A 21,686-nucleotide genomic window follows, 5' to 3' on the forward strand; every position below is an offset into this window, starting at 1 on the left:
CGGCAGCGGCGGCCACATTACTGCGCAGGCGCCGCTGCAAACTCCCGCGCGCCAGACGCGCCCCTCCTGGGCGAACTCACTTCCGGAAGGGCGGGGGGAGCGACGAATCCCCCTTCCTCCCGAAGATGGTCCGAGCCAGCCTCTGGCCAATCAGAAAGCTTCTCTTTTCACCGCTTCTGGCTGGAGGAGGCTGGGAGTTTCATTTCCGTGAACTTTCCGGCGGCGCGGGGGCGGGAGGTGGAAATGATTGACATCTCCAGTAGCCATTCGTCTAGCGGAGTGAGCTTGACGGGCAGACACCACTAAGAAGTGTCTGGCCGGGGGGAGCTATGGGCCCCGCCCCCTCCTCCCCCTGGCCTCCGAGAGCCGGGGTGGGGTGGGAGCTTTTGGCCGCAGCCAATCGAGGGTCAGCAAGGAGGAGGAGGAGGCGGGGTAGGTGGGCAGTGGTTGCCCGGGGAGCGCGTCTGGCGCCGTGCTGGGGTTGGGGTCGGATGGCTGCGGCGTCGCGCTTCCCGATCCCCACTGCCAGGAGCTAGGCTGGGAACGAGCGGGAGCCCCGTCGCCACGCTCGCACCTTCCAGGCTGCCTTCTGAGGCCTGAAGCCGGGCCCCGTCTGGCGCTCCTCTGCGCCTCCGCCCCGACCCTCGCGCGCGATAGCCGCCCCCAGCCCAGAGGGTCCGGACCCCACTGTCCCTGTCCGCACCGCGGCCCCAGGCCCCTTGAGTGTCTGCCGTCCCCACTTCCCTTCCCAGGCAGTCCCCGCCCCCCCCCCCCCCCCCCCCCCACTCCCCCGACGCTTCTAGCAGCCGCTTTTCCCCTGTCTGGTCCGCGGAGGTGGTTGGTTACCATGGTGAAGCTGGCGGCCAAATGCATCCTGGCAGGTGAGTTTGAAATTTAGTCTCCAGAATCCAGAGACTTCGTAAGTTACTGAGAGCTTTTGTTCGCGTAAATTGCCTACCCTCTTTTCCTTTCTCTCTTCCAAAGACGAGTTAATGCGATTACTGATAGAGTAAATGCCACTAGGGGTGGAAGAATTCTCTCCCAGGGCACGTTTGTAGCTCCAGCAGATATCCCCGCCCCCTGTCATACCCTGAGACCACCTTCACCAGTTTAAACTGTATTCAGGAGGAGTAGACTCGTTAAAAAAAAAAAAAAAAAAAAAAAAAAAAAAAATCAGGCTAAGCACGCCATAAATGCTTCATCCAAACCATGTGGCGTATCCCAGTGTTAGGCATCAGTAACTTTGGTAGTCAGTAGTTGTGGGATTTTTTTGTCCTGATCGCACCCCCTCTGGTAACAGGGATGGGAAACCGTAACGTACAGTCGACCAGAGTTTGCAAAAGGGCCATGTGTGTTGTCTTTAAGAGCCAGACTTCCCATGCTGCCCTGCACTCAGGAGGTTATAAATGTTGAATCCCCCAAAGGCAGGAATCTCTGGTTGACTCCGACGTCCCAAGCATCCTGAACAATATCTGGAACCAGGAGGTACTCAGTAACTAGTTGTGGAATGAATGCCAATGTGGCATTCACATTTGTATTATTTGTATTGTTCCCTTTGTATGTCAGCACAGTCAGGAAAATATTTGCCGGGATTTCGACCTGGGGCCCCTGAACACAGATGTGCTTTACTGAGTCCTTAGTGCATGCCGGACACAGGCACTTCATTCAGTCCCCTCACCGCAGCACACTGGGGTCGGTGCTGTATTGTTTGATCTTACCGAGGCACTGAGAGGTCAAGTCTCTTGCCCAGGGTCACCCCCTCGTGAAGGAACGTCCTAGGCAGGATCTCAGCCCCCCAAGCCTGCCCAGCTGCAAAACTCTTCATTTGTGTTACCGTTGAACCCCGAGATCTCTCTAGGGTTCCCCGACCAGCTCATGAAAGAAATGATATAGAGGGGGAAAAAAATTCCCCTTTTGATTCCTCTCTTCCAGACTGAAATTGATATTTTTAATGGCCTTTCTAATCGGAAAAGAAAAGGGTGACACAGATGCCTGACAGTAGTAACTAAGATCACACTGGAGGAAAAAAATTGGTGGTTCTCAAGAGAGATCTGTAGTTTCCAGAGTGCCAGGAGAGGCAGTATTGTGTAACAAAAGTAATTCTGACTGTTCCTTTGAAGGGCTGTGTCATCTTGGGCACAGCATTTCTCTAAGCCTCAGTTTCCTTGCGGATGAGGTAAGAACGTTTTTATTTTCTGAAGTTGTGTATTTTTTTTAAATGGGCTTCTCTGACTGTTCTCTCATTTCCTTTTTAATTCAATTTCCATCCCGCGGGGCTAACTTACAGAGCACCTTCTGTGTGCCAACACTGCACTCGAACCCTCAACACAGGTGTCTCACTGAGTCCTCACAAGAACCCTGAGGGACTGGTATTATTTGGCATCCTATTTACAGGTGGGGCATCTGAGGCCCAGAGAGGGTAAGACACTTGCCCTGGGTCACACAGCTGGATGCAGCAGAGCTGGCCTCCAGACCCAGGCGATCTGGTTTCCAGAGCTTTGTGTTTAGCCTCCGGCTATACTGTCCTCAAGCCTCAATGCTAGACTCTTTGCCCCTCTTGACACCGAGCCCCCAGGTACGATTTCACCTGATTTCAGCCACTGCCTGAGTGATTCTTGAACTCCAGTCTAGTCCTCAACTTCAGCCTCCTTTCAGGGCCTTGAGGTCAAGCATTTCCTCTTGGAAGTTTCCAGGACCCGAAAGACCTCAGCACAGCGAATCAGGCCCCCCTACCCCACCACCCACCAGAGTCTCATTCTCTACACTGGCCCCACCACATACACCACCCCCCCTCCCCACTGGTTTTATTTTTTCCTCTCCCCTCCCAGGCCTACTCTTTAAATTGAGTTTATCTGTCTTTTTTTTCCCTCTCATAACTAGTCAGTGAGGGACCTGATACTCAGTTCAAGTGCTTTTATTCATTCAACAGATATTTAGTGAGCACCTGTGTGTGAATCATCGTGCAAGGTACAGTGGGACTACGGGGGTGAACCAGGGCAGCCCCCACACTCACGGAAGGGCTGAGACGTGCATAATACTTTATAATCAAGCAAACACAAAGAGAATGCCGGTTGTGTCCCAGATACCAGAGAAATCCCTCAGCACAGCTGCTCCTTGTTCTGGCTCAGATGAGGAGAGGGGACAACCCTTGACATTTATCTGTTGTATTTACCTAAAAACCACTTAAATATGACTTGAAGTATGTCAGGCACTGCCCATATGAGCTCATTACGTCCTCCTAACAATTCTACGAGATAGGTGCTTGTTGTCCGCCTTTTATAGAAATGGCAACCGAGGCCCGGAGAGATCGCTGACCCAAGGTCACACAGCTGGAGTGGGGACTTGGGTTTACTGCCCCTTGGTAGCAGTGGGGATGAGAATAGCACCTCGCCAGAAGGTGGCTCGGAAAAGTCTCATGCTGCCAGCCGTGAGCCTCACGGGTGACGACAAGAGGGAGACCTGGAGGGAGGTTCCCTCTCAGGGCTTCTCGAAGGTCAAGAGCGCAGGGGCGTGGAGCCCAGATGTGGCGTACGGGACAGCTGGGGAACAAGTGGGATGTGAGTGTTAACTGTGGTATGTCCATCAAACGGGTCCTGGAAGGATGAAGGGACAGGAAGGCAGCACCTAGAGCAGCTACAGGAAGGTTCCCCCCGCCCCGGGCTGAGGGAGGCAGGGAGGCAGACAGGTCGTCGGAAGCTCAGGAAGAGAGCTCCCCGAGGAGCCGAGACGCAGACCTGAGAAGAGGGCACTGTCCCCCCGCTGCTGGCGTCTCCCGAGCGGGAGTAAAAAGGCTGGTCCAGTAATAAACTGGAGAGAAGTAAATACCTACCGCTGGAGTAAAGGCCATTGCCAACGCACTGCTTAGACAGCAGGCACGTGGGAAAGGGGCAAGTCCATCCGCCCTCCCCCACCTGCCAGTCTTTCTCTAGAACGTGCACTGGCAGAGCCGGACAGGAAGCCCCTGGCAGAGGAGACCCCCGTTAGCAGAGTCCTGGCTCCCACGACCCGGGGCGGGACACAGAGCCCGGGCTGAGGCCTGAGGCAACCAGCGCGCTGTCCTCAGGGATGACAAAGGCAACGCTGGGCTTGAGATTGAGCGGAGGCAATTGCAGATAGAGACGGCAGTTGCAGGAGCCTGGGTACAGCTGGGAGGCGTGAGCACCTGGTGACGTGGGCAGAACAAGTGGGTTAGGTCAGCAAGACCCCTTGGGACCTGGGGGTGCGACGCAAGCCTGGCTGTCGACAGATAGATCGGCTGAAGGCCCAACATTCTAGTGCAAACATCCACGGGTTGTTGGAGATAGAGACCAAGCGTGGGAGAGAGAAGTGACAGGGGAAAGAGAGTAAACGGGACAGACTAACTGGGAGCAGACAGACCCACAGGAGTGCCCACGTTCGGAGGCAGGAGAACCAGGCCAGTGGAAGGACACGGGGGCCAGGCGGGAGGGGGCTGCTTCGGGCTGACTCATCCTTCAGAGACACCAAGGAGCATGGGAGCCGAGAAAAAGCCATTGGACTTGGCAGTGACCTCGCATGGTGCCTTTGCAGGCGTCCCTCCCTCTGTCCCCCAGGCTCAGCCCCCTCCCCCCTACCACCCCGAGGAAGTCGGCCTCGCTACCGAAACTGCTCATTCGTTCCTTTCCTCGACGCACCCTCAGATGCTTTGGTTCTCAGCTTGCGCTGTTTGCCTTTGCACTTGTCATCGTGTTGCTCTGCAAATGTGTTTATCAGTTACTTCCCTTCCTTGTGCCGGATCCCTCCTCAGCCGACGCTCGAGGTTTTCCATAAGTGTGGGTGACTCTGACTGACAGTCGGAAGGAAGATTTATGAAATTAACTAGAACAAATCTGTGGGGGATTTCACGAGCAGGAAGAGCCAATTTCCAACTGGATTCAGACGCAAAATTGGAGTCAAGCGGGTGGAGACAGAGCGCAAGAGGGAGAGTGATATGCTCTGTTTGTTCGGAGATGGATGGGTACCCGGCCACCGTGCAGCCCGTGGCCGCCTCTGATGTCAGGCAAGGCTGCGGCGATGGGGGCCTGCAGGGGCAGCGTTAGAAACGGGTCAGGAGTGTCCCTGAGCGCTAGGAGAGGAGTGGGGTCCGGCGGGAAGAGTGAGATGTAGGAATCCTGCGCCCGATTACCCAGCTTTCCCTGAGCCTCGGAAGCTTCATCTGGCAAGTGAGGCTGACGGTCACGGTAGGGGGTGGGGGCTAGGAAGGAGGGAACAGGACCGTGGGAACGGTTCCCTTCTAAGACGCGGTGGTCAACAGAAAAGCAAGACTGAGTAGCTCACTCAGCCCTGGAGGGGTGCACAGGAGAAATGCCACAAGTAGGCAAGTAATGGCCTCGCAAGAGAAGATTATATGGGTGGGAAAAGTCAAAACCGAAAAGCGAACAGAGCAGCGGGCTGCGGAGAAGTCAAGAGGCACCTGGAAGCCGACCGTAAAACAGAGCGAAAGCAGGGCGATCGCCCCAGAGGGCACAAGACAGACGGACACGAACGCACTGGTGGCTTTGCTGAGGAGCCTGGGCCGGAAGGAGAATCTGTAACACTCAAGGCCCAGAAGATCTCACGAATGAGAACGAGGCTGGCATCGCCAGAGGCAGAGCAGGGTCATGGGGAAGCGGTTGGGGGTGGGACAGGGGGACTAGGGGTGGGCATGGAGAGCCTCCAGATTAAATTGCTCCCCACAGGGGCGCCTGGGGGACTCAGTCGGTTAAGCGTCCAACTTCGGCCCAGGCCATGATCCCACGCTTCGTGGGTTCGAGCCCCGCGTCGGGCTCTGCGCTGAAAGCTCAGAGCCTGGAGCCTGCTTCCAATTCTGTGTCTCCCTCTCTCTCTGCCCCTCCCCTGCTTGCACTCTGTCTCGCTGTCTCCCAAAAATAAATATTAAAAAAAAAAAAAAATTGCTCCCCACAGTCTTGTGAAAGGTCCAGATCTCAAACTGAAACTATGACATAAACCTTTAGTTTGGAGATACCGATTCATGAGGCTGTCGACCCACGAAGGCAGGCGGGGAGGTAAACCCCGGGAGGCGTAAAGCAAGCTCGGGGGAAACGGTGGCTGTTGTCGATAGACTGTAGACAGACGTGGGGAGGCCCCTGGGATGACGGATCCGCAGTGCTGCTGGGCACGCCGAGGCCGGAGTGGAACGTGTCACTTGGAAATGGATTTCAGGTTGGCCGATGTAGCAGGCGGACTCCTTGCTTCCCGTAAATGCAGAAACCCTCCCAGCTCTCGCCACCCCCCACCCCGAAAGAAGCACGCAGGGTCCTAAGTATGGGAGCTCTGAACTCAGATTGGTTCCGTTAGGCAGGTGAGCCTATGAGACTGAGCCCTTTACCTTCGAGACTTCAAAGCACGTTCAAGTTTGAAAGTGACAGCTTTTCCCCATGGGGTGTGTGCAGTGAAACAGTGTGTCAGCTCTGTTCCGAGTGCTCTGAAGCCTTCCTTAAGCTCTGTTACCTTCTGGGTCAGTTCTTTTGGATGAAAGGATTACCCTTGAAGAAATGCAACCGGGCTTTGAAGACTGGTCTCCCGGACCCGTGGCCCTGCCGGCCACCTCCCAAGTCCCCATGAGAGCCAAGTACGTCTTCTCTGAAAACTCATTGAAGTTTCTGGTTTCTAACTTAGCGCTCTGGAGTGGGGGGGGGGGCAGTTCTCAAGCCAGATCAGGACAGAAATGATGGTTTTCCCCTCCTCTGACCTCACAGGAGACCCGGCAGTGGGCAAGACCGCCCTGGCACAGATCTTCCGCAGCGATGGAGCCCATTTCCAGAAGAACTACACCCTGGTGAGACGTGGGAGTCGTAGGCTGGCCAAGGCTTAAAGAGAAACGATTGGGGGCGCCTGGGTGGCTCAGTCAGTTAAGCACCCGACTCTTGTTTTCGTGAGTTTGAGCCCCGCGCCGGGCTCTGTGCTGACAATGCAGACCCTGCTTGGGAATCTCTCTCTCCCCCCCCACCTCTCTGCCCCTCCCCTGCTCATACTGTCTCTCTCTCAAAATAAATAAATAAACTTAAAAAAGAATTTAAAGAGAAATGATCGTCCTTCAGCCCTGAGGGAGTGACTTTCCAGAATTCCTTAAGAAGCCCTACAGTCTGATGGGAGGCTGCTTGAATGGCCACGTGGAGATCACTTTTCCACGAGCCTCAGGGCGTGAGGCTGCCTGTGGCGCAGACGGGCCGGTGGCCCACTGGGTGACCATATACACCTCCTTGTGAGCCGGGAGTGGGAGGAGCCTAGTTGGTCCTGTCTGACTTCTACAGCAGTGAGTCCAGAACATAGCACTTCTGCCTCCTGGGCATCAGATGTTCATCATGTCCTGTAACACGCCTCTTGGGAGCCTCTGACGCGCATATTCTTGGTTTTCCTCGGCAGACGACAGGGGTGGATTTGGTGGTGAAGACGGTGCCAGTCCCTGCCACGGGGGACAGCGTGGTAAGTGGTGCCCTTGACCTGAGAGAGCTCACCGCTCCTCCAGCTGGGCCCAGAGTCCCTGTGGTCACTGTCTTCCTCCCTGAGAGGGAATACTGTACCAGCACTTGGCCTAGGCTTGTCTGAGCACTTGGGAAGAGTCGCTGATACAGGCTGGGAGGACTGGGATATGGGCCCTGCCCTCACAGAACTTACTGGAGTATCAGGGTCCTTAACCCGGGTCCCTGTACGGGAGTCCACAGCTCTGGAAATTGAATCGCAAGGCATTATGTTTGCACGTGCTTTCCTGGAGAGAAGGTTTAAGAATCCCTACCTTCCACGGGGCACCTGGGTGGCTCAGTCAGTTAAGCGTCCGGCTTCCCCTCAGGTCATGGTCTCGCGGTCTGTGGGTTCATGCCCCATGTCGGGTTCTGTGCTGACAGCTCGGAGCCTGGAACCTGCTTCGGATTCTGTGTCTCCCTCTCTCTCTCTGCCCCTCCCCTGCTGGTGCTCTGTCTCTGTCTCTGTCTCTCTTTCTCGCTCTCTCAAAAATAAACATTAACAACAAAAGAATCACCGCCTTCTTAAAGAGATCCATGAGAAAACACAATTTTAGGTACCCCCGAGGCAGTGAGAAAGCATGAAACGCAGATTACAGCACTGACCTTCAGACCCTGTGCCGGGGTCAGAAGCCAGCCAGGGGGCATCAGTGCCCAGGGGAGCCGAAGGGGGAGACTTCCCAGAGCAGCAGCATCGGGGAGGGGCTCTCGCCTGGGCTGGCCGAGGTTCGGTCAGGGGCAGGAAGGGTCATCCTCCGTCTTCTGTCTGAATCCCACCATCGGAGACCGACGGCAGGCTGTCCTACTTTAAGCGCCTTCCCCAGGCCTACTCGGTGACCTGCTTTAAAAAAGAATTGTCTTAAGATCTGAAAATCAATTTGGTTAACAAAGTGCAGAATGACCTTTTGGAAACCAGAGCACGTGTCAGCCTGTTTAGCACTCCTGGGATTTTTGGGTTCGGGGTGAGGAGAGGTGAGCCGCCACACAGAAAGTGCTGGTTGTGCCGGCTGTCTCAGGCCTGCGGTGAGCCCAGCGTCGTCTCGGGGACTTGCGGCCAGCGATTTCCCTTCTACATGCAGACTTTCTTGGGACTTGCCTTTCTGGTTCTAGGAACTCTTCATTTTTGACTCTGCCGGCAAGGAGCTGTTTTCGGAAATGCTGGATAAATTGGCAAGTAGCCTGTGACCTTTTCCCTAACCCCCGCCCCTGCCCCCTTCCACCAGAAAGTTGACCCCTTCGCTGCTCTCCCGCCAGTGTCACTGCAACCTGGCTGCCTGGAGGACAATGCTACCAAGGCAGAGTTCTTCAAGGGCCATTCCTCCCAGCCTTGGGACTTGGCGGCTTCTTGGCCAGCGGGACTGGCTCGTGCACGTGATTCCCCCGCCCCCAGCTCTGGAATGGCCAGGTTCAGAATGTGCCGGAGCCGTGTGACTCAGTCCCTGCAGCGCTCTGGGCCCCCCTTCTTTAGACAGCCCCCGCTGGTGATGCCAGGAGCAAATATTTCCTTCTCCCTGTAGCGAGAGACTCACCTTGGCCCAGTCCCCGGGGTTTGCTCTGGGCCCTGTGCCTACTGCCGCCCCAGGCTTATCGTGCCCACCCGCCCATCCTCTCAGGATCCCACTTGCCATACCTTCCAAGGTAACAGTTCTGCTAATCTGGGCCAGTGAGCTAATTACAAGGTTTGAGCTCTCCAGAGCCCTCCCCTGCCTTTCCAAGAATGGCCACATTTTAATAGAAATTGTTTTCTGCCCCTTTTTTGTTGTCTAAAAGAAAGAGATCTGATGATTGTCATTTCTCATGGGCTTGGCTTCGTGCATCAATCCGTGGTGTTTACGGCGTGCCTGCTGTGGGCACGGCCTCTCCCTGGGTGCTGGCCTGTTGGGCAGAGGGAGGATGTGTCTGGGCAAGTCAGGGCCACCTGGTACCCATCGGCTCAAACCCTGACTCGGGGCTCCTACGCTGGCTCCAGCTCGATCCCAGGCCTACCCTGGGTCACCTCACTGAGGCCTAGAGGAAAGAGGTGTCTCCCTCATGCACAAAAGGGGAGATCAAGCAAGACTTCTTGAGTTAGTCTGCGGAGTGAAGGTGTGAGGGGTTCATCCGCTCAGTCCAAATGGCAGCCTAGCCTTGGGAAGGAGTGAGCCCTCTAGAGCCAATCCTGGGCTGGCCTTGCCAGGACAACTGGAGGGAGGAAGGATTCTTCCCCACACCCTGGAGGTTACGGACACACCAGAAACAAACTGTAATTGTGCAGGACGGGGGTACCCAGAGGGGAGGGCAGGGTAAGAGAGCCTCACACACCAGGACGGGCATCACAGCCTGAGCAGGGCTGTCCTGTGCCCTTGTGCCGGGCAGCAGGACGTCCCAGGACTCCGAGCGGCCCCTGAAGGCGACGGCCCTCGCGGGCACGGCCCTGGTTCTTAATTGGGACAGTGAGCCCTGTCCAGTTGTTGGTCTGGTTTGGACTGGGGCCGGCACACTGCAGGAGAAGCAGAAAGTGCCCTTTGCATTGGGAACAGCCAGCCCTTATTAGGAAGATGCGGGACAAACAGGTTTCCCGTGGCTGGCTAATGGAAGAAAGGATGCCTATTAGGCCTGCAAAGCAGAAAAACCTAATAAGTTGCATGAGAGCGGGCCCTCCATAGGAATGCGACCAACTACGAATGAATGAAACCAGTGGCAGGCCAGAGCTTTTCTGGGTAGAAAAAAGCCTCAGTCCTACCCCAGTCATTAAAGCATGTCTGATCTGGGCAAGTCAGTTACCCTCTCTGAACCCAGTGTCTTTAGCTAGGCAGCAGGGATATTGAGACCGGCCCTGCAGGGTCGGGAGGTTTCTCAGCCATGCACAGAATGCGCCCAGCAGGCAGCCTGGCGCGGAGGTGAGCCCGTGCCCTCCCCTTCGTTCCTTTGGGTGAATTGTTTTCTCCCGCGGGTTGGCTCAGTTTTCTGACTCTCATCCCTATTAGAGGTTGTCTCCCCACCCCCTGTCCCTTCCCTCGGAAGGCCAGATTTTTCTCCCGGCCTAGAAATCGCTGTCACCGTTACTGACGTGCACTCATCCGGCCCGTCCCGCACAGTGGGAGAGTCCCAACGTCTTGTGTCTCGTCTATGACGTGACCAACGAGCAGTCCTTCACCAACTGCAGCAAGTGGCTGGAGAAGGCTCGGTCCCAGATCCCCGGCACGTCCCTCCCAGGTAGGAGCTGCGGCCATCTGCGTTTTCCAGCAGCACCTCCGTCCCTCAAGTCCATGAGCGCGAGGTCCTTGCAGGGGTGGCTACGGGTGTAAAACGGTGCCCCCGGCTTTGAGTATGGTGATCTGGATTGAACAGTGGCTCTGCCTCTTGGCACAGTCACCACATACCTCCGTGAGTCCATAACATGGGCAGATGACGCCCCTCGCCCCCCACCCCCAGCCTTGCAGGGTGACGGAGAGGAGACTCAAGATAACACGGGGAAGGTGCAGTGATAGGAATGAGATTTTATTTCTGAAAGCCAGCCCTGGGGATGAATTCCTCATTTTCTCCTGTATGTGGGGCGCAAGTAAACATTCAAGTCCTATTGTCACTTCTGAATGCTTTAAATCAGTTTATTTTTCATCCCTATGTGCGATCAACAAATTCCCCTCATTAGAGACCAGGGAAAGCGATCTCCAGAGACGGGCTCAGAAATTAGTTGCAGCTGATGCAGCTGGGAATGGAACTAAATTACCTCTGAGTCCCTGACTCTGAGCCCAGCCCTTAGATTAGTATTAATGACCATTTTTAACGTTTGCTCCATGTGCTAGGAATTATCACAAATGCTCACATAAATTTGGCCCTCGCCTTGCAGCCTTAAGGAGACAAGGCAGACAGATCCACGTGAAGTCTAGAAGAAGGGCTGAACAAGAGCTGTGTGGGAAAAGCAAAGCCCGCCTCCTGTCCTGGGGCCCTCGGGGGCCAGCCCTGGACCCTCTCTCTCTCCCGGTGCTCACCACCTCGAATCAGGCAGCCTCCCCCAGTGTTTCAGACCCCTCAAAATCCGTGTGCTTTGCTCTTTTCTCTCTCCAGCTGTCCTCCCAGGCTGCCACAGTTCAATGTGATGCTTTGGTTGTTTCTTTTGAGTAGGTGTGTTAGTGGGGAACAAGACAGACCTGGCCGGCAGACGGGCGGTGGATTCGGCTCAGGCCCGGGCGTGGGCCCTGGGCCAAGGCCTGGAATGTTTTGAAACATCCGCGGTAAGTACCTCCGCCTGCTCCGTGGCCACGTCTGGACTGGGCCCCTCCTGGGTGTGGTTTCTCACGTGACCTCGTAGGCATGGAGTCAGTATGCTCCCATACCCAGGTTCTCATTTGGAGCTGATGTTCCCATTCCTAGTCCAGGATCTTTTCTCAGGAGCCACTCGTGCGCTACGGTAAAGCAGATCGGCCGGCCGGCCCTGGAAAAAGTTGTATCTCAGTTTAATAAGAAACGCAAGCGCGTTGGGTTCGATCGTAGCGACCGTTGGCATTCGCGTGAGACGGGATGGATCACGGTGCCGGCACATTATCTCACAGTCCTCACGGTCCCGTGGGCCTGGGAGCCGGGCCCTTAATAAGCCCCACTTCCGTGTTGAGGAGGTGAAGGGACTCGCCCAAGGTCCCATGACTGTTCAGTTGCCGTGCGGATGTGAACCTTTTAAGTCCCCCCAAAGCGGCCTGCTTCCTTGGCGGGTAAAGGCCAGCTCTCTGCCCACCGATGGCGAAGCAGCAGGACTGAACCGTGGGACCCTTGGCGGGTCCGTTAGTTTCTTGGTGCCTCAGTCTCCTCACCTGTAAAATGGGGATAATAAACTCCCATTCCTCATTGAGTGACAAATAGGAGAATTAAGTCAGATGGCGAATACGAAAACATTGGCACAAAGCCTAGTGCGTAACACACGCTCGATCAATATTTGCTTTTTCACATGGAATTATTCCCCCTAGTCATCTTCTGGATAGTGTTGTTGCCTCAAAGTTTTTCAGTCCTAGACTCTACAAAGATAAGTGTCCCTCTTACCTTCTGGCCCGATCATCGCAAATGCTCAACTAATGAAATTCAAATTCGTGAGCTTTTGAGGATAGGGGTTTCTCATCTTTGGTGCCCTTGAGCCACCCACATCAGGCCATACGATAGGAGCTTGGATTGCGAGTAACTTGTTCTGCGAATGTTCCGCAAGGCGAGCAGACGTTGTTTTTTTCTTTTTTTTTTTAAAGTTTATTTATCTTGAGAGAAACAGAGACAGCGCAGGCAGGGGTGGGGTGGAGAGAGAGAGAGAATCCCAAGCAGGCTCCACGCCATCAGCGCAGAGCCCCACACGGGGCCCGACCCCACGAAACCGTGAGGTCATGGCCTGAGCAGAAACCGAGGGTTGGACGCCTAGCCGACTGAGCCACCCGGGCGCCCCCAGAACTTACTCATCTTAAAACTGGAACTTGGCGCCCTTCGCTCATTTCCCCCACCTCCCCTGGCAACCCCCCCACCTGCTTTGTGCTGCCGTGACTCCTGTTTCTTTAGATCCACGCGTAAGCGAGAATCTGTCTGCCTTCTTTTTACTTAGCATGATGCCCTCAAGGTTCAGCCACGGTGTCACAGGCAGCAGGATTTCCTTCCCTTTTATGGCTGAGCAATATCCCATTACGCACATACACAGACCACGGTCTCTGATTCATCCGTTGATGGACACTTAAGTTGTTTGCACATCTTGGCTATTAGGAATAATGCAGTGAGCATGAGGGTCCAGACATCTCTTCAAAGCAGCGACTTCATTTCCTTTGGGTATTTACCCAGAGGCGGGATTGTTGGACCACCCGGTAGTTCAAGTTTTAACAGTTGAGGGACCTCCACGCTTTTCCAGAGTGGCCTCACCCCTTTGCGTTCCTACCAGCAGTCCCGGGGGGGGGGGGGGTCCCTTTCTCTCCACGTCCTCGCCGGCACCTGCCATCTCTCTAGGGTAACGGGCATCCCAAGAGGTGCGAGGTGGGTCTGGTCGTGGTTTTGACTCGCCTTCCCCTGCGGGTGAGAAGCGTCTGGCACCTTCTCACGTACCAGTTCGTCACTTGAATATCCTTTTCGGGAAAACGTCTGTTCGCTCCTCTGCCCATTTTTTTAAACCCGATTATTTACGTTTTTGCTATTGAGTTATCTAAGTTCCTCATATATTTTGAGCATTCGCCCCTTATCGGATGTGTGGTTTGCAAGTATTTCCTCGTTTTCCATCGGTTGCCCTTTCGTTTTTTGTTTTGTTTTAGTGTTTATTTTTGAGAGAGAGAGAGAGAGAGAAAGGCAGAGCACAAGCAGGGGAGGGGCAGAGAGAGAAGGAGACACAGAATCCGAAGCAGGCTCCAGGCTCCGAGCTGTCCGCACAGAGCCCGACGCGGGGCTCAAACCCACTGACCGCGAGATCATGACCTGAGCCGAAGTCGGACGCTTAACCGACCGAGCCACCCAGGCGCCCCTGCTCTTTTCATTTTGTTGTTTCTTTTACTGCACAGAAGCTTTTCAGTTTGATGTAGTCCCACTTATTGATTTTTGCTTCCGCTGCTTGTGCTTTGCTGTTATATCCATAAAATCATTGCCAAGTTCCGTGTCCAAGAGCTTTTTCCCGACGTTTTCTTCTAGGACTTTTATGGTTTTCGGTCTTAAGTTCAGACCTCGAGTCCATTCCGAGTTAATTTTTGTGAATGCTGTAAAAGCTTCATTCTCTTGCATGTGAATATCTGGTTTTCCCAGCATCATTTATCACAGAGACTATCGCCCACGTATGCAGGGGTTTATTTCTGGGATCTCAGTTCTGTTCCGTTGGTCTTTGTATCTGTTTTTATGCCAGGGCCATCCTGTTTTGATTGTCGCTGCTTCATAATATAGTTTGAAATCAGGACACGTTGACCCCTCCAACTTGGTTCTTCTTTCTCGGGATTGCTTTTGCCATTTGGGGTCTTTTGCGGTTCCTCTTTAGACTTTCTAACACCCCTCAGTATTTGACATTAAGCATTGTTTTAAGGACGTTATAGAAACATAAAGTGTCCATTGGTGTAGGACAGTATGAAATGCAAGCAAGTTCAGGAAGGATCCCCTCCTTCTTGAGGAGGGTTCCTCTTGCAGGAAGGTGAGGGAGGGAACCGACGTTTGCTGAGGGCCTGCTATGGGCTAGGTGTTTGCACACGTTCTCTGCCGACACTTCTGGAAGCCCTGGCAGACAGCCACTGCTGTCCCTGTCTTACAGATGCCGAGCAGACTCCGAAAGGTCACATAGCTCTCCCTGGTTGCCCAGCTTATGAGCAGTCGGACCAGGACTAGAACGCAGGCCTGTCTAGCACGAGGACCTTCTAGAAGGAGCTCTGGCCTGCCACAGAACCAACTTTGGGACTCTCAGGGGCAGAACTATAGGCCAGATTGAGCACTGGTCTGAGAGCCTGTTCTAAGGATCTTTCACACAAAGCGGACATCCTCTGGGGTATGTCAGTGACACTGTGATCGGTTAACAGAAGGGTTCCAGGATTCTTGTCATTGGCAAACCCTCTTAATGCCTTCGGAAAATGGTTCCGTCTACATCTGCTACTTCAGGAGTGCTCCCTGGTACACAGAGAGGCTCATCTCCACTGTATTTCTTAACTTTTTAATATTATTTATATATTATATATAAATATATATATTTAAATAAATATTATAAATAAATATTATAAATAAATTAAATATATATTAATATATTATATATTAATATGAATAAATATGCATTATATATTATATATTATGTTAATATATATGTTTATGTTAATAAATTTATATATATAAACTTATATAAATATATAATATATAATATATAGATAATGTTTATATAATATATAATATGTAAATAATATTTATATAATACGTATTATATAAATAATATTTATATAATATATAATATATAAATATATATAATATATTAATATATTTATATAAATATATATTTATATAACTGTTTATATTTTATATATATATATATATTATATTATTATTTAATATTGTGTTTTCCCCACATGTTGCTTCTGGGAGCTTTCAGATTCATTTGGAAATCCCTGTGTGTGTCCTGTGTAGGCCTCGTTCTCTTTCCGCTCCTTACTTAACTATGCTTTCAGCCGGTGTAACATTTTACTATTTAACATTGGCGTTGCCGATGTGACTGAGTTCTTCCTCTCCTGTCCGACTGGAGGGCTGCTGGTCCTTGACAGTGGGGGTTCTTGTCTCGCCTACAGACGGCCCCCCTCGTTCCTCAGCACCGCCCCCTCTGTGTCGGCTCTTGGCCAACTTGTCTCCTTCACCTTGGGATGTCCCTTGCTAGAAAGTCTGGGTAACACGCTCCGTGAGAACTGGTTTCCGTTGTGCATTTCTGTCGCCCCAGCTGGCGGAGCGGAAAGGCCGCTCTTCTCCCGTTGGGGACCTCGAATCCCCGGCCCGGCTCTGCACACACCAGCTGAGCCACTGCACTCGCCCTGGGCCGCAGACCGCTCCCCTACAAGACGAGGGCAGTGGGCTCGATGACTTCAGAACATTCTTCAGTTTGGAAATCCTTCCCTTTCGTTGCCTCTTGTCAAGGCTACACTTGTGGCAGCTGCCTAGGATTGTTTGAAAACAGGTTCTCATGCGTTCACAGCTTGAGCTTCTGCCCCGAAAGGAGCGGGCTCTTTCTTCTGGCAACTTATTTTGCAAAACAGTCGGTAAGTCACAGATGCACACGTGCACACAGAGAGTGCGAGGGCGGTAGCTACGTTGAGAGGCTACCATTTTCTTTCCCTAAGAGCTCGTCCGCGTTCACCCTGGAGGGCCGGCTCTTCCCACCCCGTAGAGAAAAGTCTAGGGCCACCTCCGGAACTTTCCTCATCTCTCCGAGAACAAAAAGTCCTTTGGGCACCGTTAGTCACAAAATACTCACTTCAGTGATGAAAATGCACAGCGCTGTGCCGGGTTCTGTAGGTTCCTAATGACTTAGCGTCCATGCCTCCTGCCACACCTGCCGTGGGAGGCCGGGCCGCTGGTCCGAGGTCCTACACTTGTGCTTCCTCGCAAGCCCGCAGCCTGCGGGAGAGGCGGCTCAGGTAGCCCTGCTGGGACCTGCTACAGTCCCTCTGGACTTGCCGGGTGTCTCAGGCTGGCGCCTTGGGAGCACCGCCATGATGCCCCCTCCCGGGCCCACTGGCAGAACCCCCCCCCCCCCACCTGCAGATCACAGGTGACGCCCCCTCACCCTGCCGCAGCCTGGCTCCCTCTGTTCTTGTTGGGGCCATCGCCCTCCTGGAGCACGTCCGTGCAGAGTCCCTTCAAGGCCACACCAGGCCGGCTCCCCGCTCAGGCCACCGCTGGTCCAGGGCAGGGCTGCTGCGACCCTCTCCTGGCTGGGCCATCAAAGCAGCCAGCCCCAGTTGGACCTCGATGCTTCCCAGGCCTGGCCCCGGCACTGGCCTGAGCCCCCCGGGCCTCGGTCTTCATCTCGGAACCTCCCACTGGGCTCGGGGTGAGGGAGAGGCACCCCAGGGGTCAGTGCCACGGCCTTGCCTGACTCAAGGTGACTGTGGGCATCCTTGCCCGTCTGTGATTTTGCTTTGGCCTTCGGGGCCCCAGTCAAACCTAAGGGAGGACGCGTCTGAGTCTCATCTCCCGTCACACACGTTGGTGAGCGTGGCCGAAAGTACACGCTTTGTAGAAACGTCCGGTACAGACCGAGCTTCACCACTGACAGGTGTGTGGCTTTTGCAAGTTCCCATAACCTGTCGGCGTCTCCGTTTCCTTCCTACACAGAGGGTGCGGTTGTCGCCAGCCCTGCCGGTGAGGTGAACGGCAGCGATCCGGTAACACCACCGGCTTCTTGTCTCTACAGAAGGAGCTGGAGAACTGTGAAGCCCCCTTCCGCTGCCTGGCCAAGCAGTTCCACCACCTGTACCGGGAGAAGGTGGAGGTGTTCCACGCGCTGCTGTGAGGGCCGGGGTGGGCTGCGCCTCACCAGGCGCCGTGCTGCTGGGGAGCCACCAGCGGCCGCGGCTCCTCGGGGCCAAGGGACCCTGGAACTGCCCCGGCCCTCCCACAGCTTCATGACGGCTTTAAATAAAAGAAGGTAAAGAGGCATCATCTCCTTCCGTTCTTGGCCAGGGCAGCCCCGGTTCCAGACCAGCCTGGGGAGCGGCGCTCAGAACCTTGGTGGCCCCTCGCTGGAGGCAGCTGGCACTTGCCCGAGTCGGCGGTCCCGCCCGCCCTGGAGGGTCTGCACTGAGCGCAGCCCGCAGTGGGATGGCAGCTCGGAACTGGCCACACGGCCGAGGGGCCGGTGGCCATCTCATTCTCACGTATTCACTTTGCTGCCTCTTCTGGGCAGGCGCCAGAGGTCCCTTGCAGTGGCTACTGTCGCTGACCACACGGTGCCCTCTGCCAGCCCCCTCGGGGCCCCCAGCCCTTCCCGGCTGCCGGGAACCCTGGGTGCCCAGGGAGCCGAGAACCAGGCCGTTTTCCTTCACTGACCTGCCTCTCGGAGCCTGGCAGCCGTCATAATTCTCTGTACTAAGCTTGACTCTTTTTCCACCCTGTGCCTGCTGCCAGATTAATCTTCCTAAAACCCCATATTCACCCTTGTACTCCCCTGATTAAAGACCCACAGAGGTTCCTCATAGCCTCTTACATCAGGGCTGTGGGCCGCAGTCTGGCTTGGAAAGCCGCCTGTCACCGCGCCCTCCCCCCCAGGGGCCCTCGGCTTCATCACCCTCCCTCAGCCCGCACCCCCCCCCCCCCCAGCTTGGTGCAGAGCGCCAGCTTCGGGGTGGACAGACCTGGGTTTGTCCCAATGGCAGCGATGATCACGAAAATTACTCTGGGTGCTGTTGACGGCTGGCCATGTCTCTGCCTGGGCTAAGCACGTTACATATATTAGCTAATTTAATCCTTGCCGTGCAGTCTTGTCGTCCCACTTCTACGGATTGAGGAGCCGGAGTCAGAATTAAGTAACTTAGCCAAGGGGTGTTAGAGCCAGGATCGTGGACTCCAGAGCCCTGCTCACAGCTGCTGCCCCTTCCACCTCCCTCTCCTCCCCCCCCTACTCACCCCCGCCCCCCACCCCCGCCCCGGTTTGGCCTGGCCCGGAGCAGGTGGAAGCCTTCCCATCTGCAAAGGGGGTCGGCGAGGCTGCCCCTCGAGGTGACCACAAGAAGTGAAATAACAGGTGAAAGGCATCGGGCACATGGAGGCACCATGCCAGGCCCCACCCGGCCCCAGCCCCTTCCTCTAAGGGTCATTTCACATGAACCCAAAGCAGCCACCGCAGGCTTCCGACTGAGTCATTTCTTCCAAAGGTGGTCGTGGAGGACCTACGACACGTGGGGCTTTTTTTCTAGGCGCCTTTTCTAGCAATGCCAAGCTGCTGATCTCGGGCCACGGAAGGGAAACCTACCAAAAACAACCAAGGAGCCATGGAGGGGACGTTTCCAGTTGCTCCAGGGTTGGTTACGGGGACCCTGAGCTGGGGACAAAGAGGTGTTAAGAGAGGACAAAAGGCTGGGGCCAGACGCTTTCCCCAGGGCACGATGGGAGGTGGCAGAACTGGCCCTGCTGTTGGGAACCTGCCGCCCCCCCTGCCAACCTCTGTGCGCCTCGCCTTTCCCTGCTGGTAGAAGCAAGCTGAGCAGCCAGTGAGGGTAGATGTGGTGTTGGCACGCGGGTACCGCCCCCAGAGAACCCTCCCGAGGCAGAGGGCACCGCCAGCAAGAGGCTGGAACCTCACTCCCCCCTGCTGGATGCCCGCTGAGCTGTAGGAACCTAGTGCCAGCTGCAGGCACGGGGTGCTGGGGGTGTCCTTGGGGGAGCTCGACACGCACGTTCCAGAGCTGTGCCTGCTCAGGGGGACTTGGTGGGGAGAAGCCTGTGCTTCTCCCGACTCAGTTGCACACGACCCCCAGAGGGCTCTTAGAGGCAGAGTCGGCGGGCCCCTTCCGGACAGATCCTGGGCAAAGGGCACTGCTTCCCACCCGGAAAAGGCTGGGGCCTGGCCTGCTGGCAGGGCTGGAGGGGGAGACGGCTGCTCCCTCCCGAGGAGGGGCCGCCGCGGAGGAGGTCCCAAAACGACCAGGCACCCCTCTCCACGGAGACCGCAGCAGATGGAAACAGATCGAGACCAGGCAGGGGAGACAGAAGCCGGCCTCCCCTGACCCCTCTGCTCCCAGTCCCCCCGGAGAGAGGACAAGAGAAAGCTCTTGCTCCCCACTTCCCGCCCCTTCTGTAGAGAAGCTCGGAGCCCAGACCGAGTTTTGAACCGGTCCGGTCTGAGTTCCGATCACCAAGAGCCCCTGAGAGGTGTGGGATCGCCCTGCGTGGAGCCCCAGCGGGAAGGGGAGCTCAACAGAGCGCGACAGAATAAAGCAGTTAGGAGCAGTAAGATGGTCAAGATTCTCCAAGAAACGGGTAGCATGAGTAAATAAATGATCGAGATGGTTTCACACCTTGCTAAGTGCTAGGCAGACAATAAAAAAGCAGCTGTGACCCGTGGTGGGGTAACTGGGTTGGGGGGCGGGGGGGGGGCAGGAAGGACTCTAAGGAAAAGGGGCATTTGAGCTGAGGCCCCACAGCCATGGGACCGTCTGAGGGACGAGGCAGCAAGGACAGCAAGTGCAAAGGCCCTGAGGTGTGAACGAGCTCGGAGCGTCCAGGAACTTAAGGCTTGTGAGGTGTAGTCCGGTGTTTGCTGGGAAGAGCGGAAGGAGGTACAAAGACAGAGGCCATACTGGAAAGAACTTGGATTTTATTGCAAAGGCAACAGGAAGCCAGTGGAAACCAGCATACCTGTTATGGACTCCCAGTGCCCCCCCCCCCACCCACACACACACACACACTATTTGGGGGGAATCTCGTCAGTGGTTATCAATTTCTTCACTTGCCTGGAGAGCCCATTCTCAGCAAACATTTAGGAGATGCACGCCAGGTCTGCAGATTTAGTCAGTCAACATTTGCTGAACACCTACTATGTGCCGGTGCCTGTTCTGCGAACCGGGGATCAGTCACTGAGTACAAGAAAAACCCCTTCCCTCCCTCTAGCAGCGTGAGGGAGAGCGGTCCAGTTAAGCGGGGAAATCACCGTCTGATAAATGGCCATAGAGCAGGAGAGAGCAGAGGGTGAGCCAGGGAGGGAGAAAAAGCACCCCTGCCAGGTCCTGCTGCTTGCGGACCTGGCTGGGGTTCACCCACCAAGAGGGCAGAGGAAGGCCAGGCCAGTGGGAGGCTGGGGACCCAGGGGCCAGTAGAGTTTGGGAGTCAGTGTTCAGAAACATAAACGCGATGTCTCCGTGACACTCAGGCACCTCCCCTGCTGAGTCCTTTGCTGGGGACCCACCACGAAAGGTTCCCCGTTCTGATGCGGATGGTGTGGGAGGCAGCCCCCGGGCGGGTGGCCCCCAGACTCCGCGGTTCACCATGGAGACACTTCCGCCATGAGAACCAGCCCTGTGGTTTTCCAGGCTGAGATAGGTGATTTGGTTAGGTCACCTTCTGCAAGGACTCAGGGGCAGGAGGTAACCTGCAGCGTCCATGTAAAAATACATTCGTTTTAGTGATAAAACGTTGGCTTTTGACACGGAGACTATTGAACAGCGTCCCGTCCCAAACTGTGGTGGCAGTAAGCACAGAGTCACCGTATCCCGGGGATAGAAGCAATTCTAACCCTAGGGCGCCTGGGTGGCTCAGTCGGTTAAGCGTCCGACTTCGGCTCAGGTCATGATCTCGCGGTTCGTGAGTTTGAGCCCCACGTCGGGCTCTGTGCTGACAGCTCAACCTGGAGCCTGTTTCCGATTCTGTGTCTCCCTCTCTCTGCCCCTCCCCTGCTCATGCTCTGTCTTTCTCTCTGTCAAAAATAAATAAACATTTAAAAAAATTTTTTTTAAAAAGCAGCAATTCTAACCCAGATCTATTAGACACGTTTTGCCCATCCTGGAGATACAGAGAGAAGATTTTTGTTTTGCCCTCGCCTGCCCCTTTCCTGCGTCCGCCTCTGTGCAGAGCCCGGCTGCATACTGGAGATAACTGAGGTTGTGCCCTTGAGGAGCTCAGCTCGGGTGAGCAGGGAGAGTTTCCAGGGACCTTGCAGGAAAATACCTGACGCTAGCTGGGGAAGAGAATTCTAGACAAAGGGGACTGCATGTGCAAAGGCCCTGAGGCATGACGCTGGGGCCCCTCTTGGAAACTGCATGCAGGGTAGGGCAAGGA

General features: G+C 55.0%; 1 protein-coding gene across 1 annotated transcript; it reads left to right on the top strand.

Moving 5' to 3' along the window:
* The first annotated feature begins 403 nt into the window (after window positions 1–403).
* IFT27 (intraflagellar transport 27) lies at window positions 404–17,581 on the top strand. The gene is made up of 7 exons (XM_019446788.2): window positions 404–881; window positions 6,717–6,796; window positions 7,384–7,443; window positions 8,589–8,648; window positions 10,556–10,673; window positions 11,583–11,692; window positions 17,329–17,581. The coding sequence occupies exons 1-7, from the start codon at window positions 848–850 to the stop codon at window positions 17,425–17,427; spliced, it is 561 nt and encodes a 186-aa protein (XP_019302333.1). The 5' UTR covers window positions 404–847; the 3' UTR covers window positions 17,428–17,581.
* Window positions 17,582–21,686: the final 4,105 nt, after the last annotated feature.

The sequence above is a fragment of the Panthera pardus genome, unplaced genomic scaffold (assembly GCF_024362965.1).
Source record: "Panthera pardus isolate Hobbes unplaced genomic scaffold, ASM2436296v1 HiC_scaffold_6, whole genome shotgun sequence".
NCBI lineage: Eukaryota > Metazoa > Chordata > Mammalia > Carnivora > Felidae > Panthera > Panthera pardus.

Bases quoted from the DNA above. Each gene is read 5' to 3' on its own strand.
- IFT27 (XM_019446788.2), top strand. From the start codon at position 848: ATGGTGAAGCTGGCGGCCAAATGCATCCTGGCAG. The intron at 7,444-8,588 runs GTAAGTGGTGCC...TTCTGGTTCTAG, and splicing joins CTGCCACGGGGGACAGCGTG to GAACTCTTCATTTTTGACTC. The intron at 11,693-17,328 runs GTAAGTACCTCC...TTGTCTCTACAG, and splicing joins AATGTTTTGAAACATCCGCG to AAGGAGCTGGAGAACTGTGA.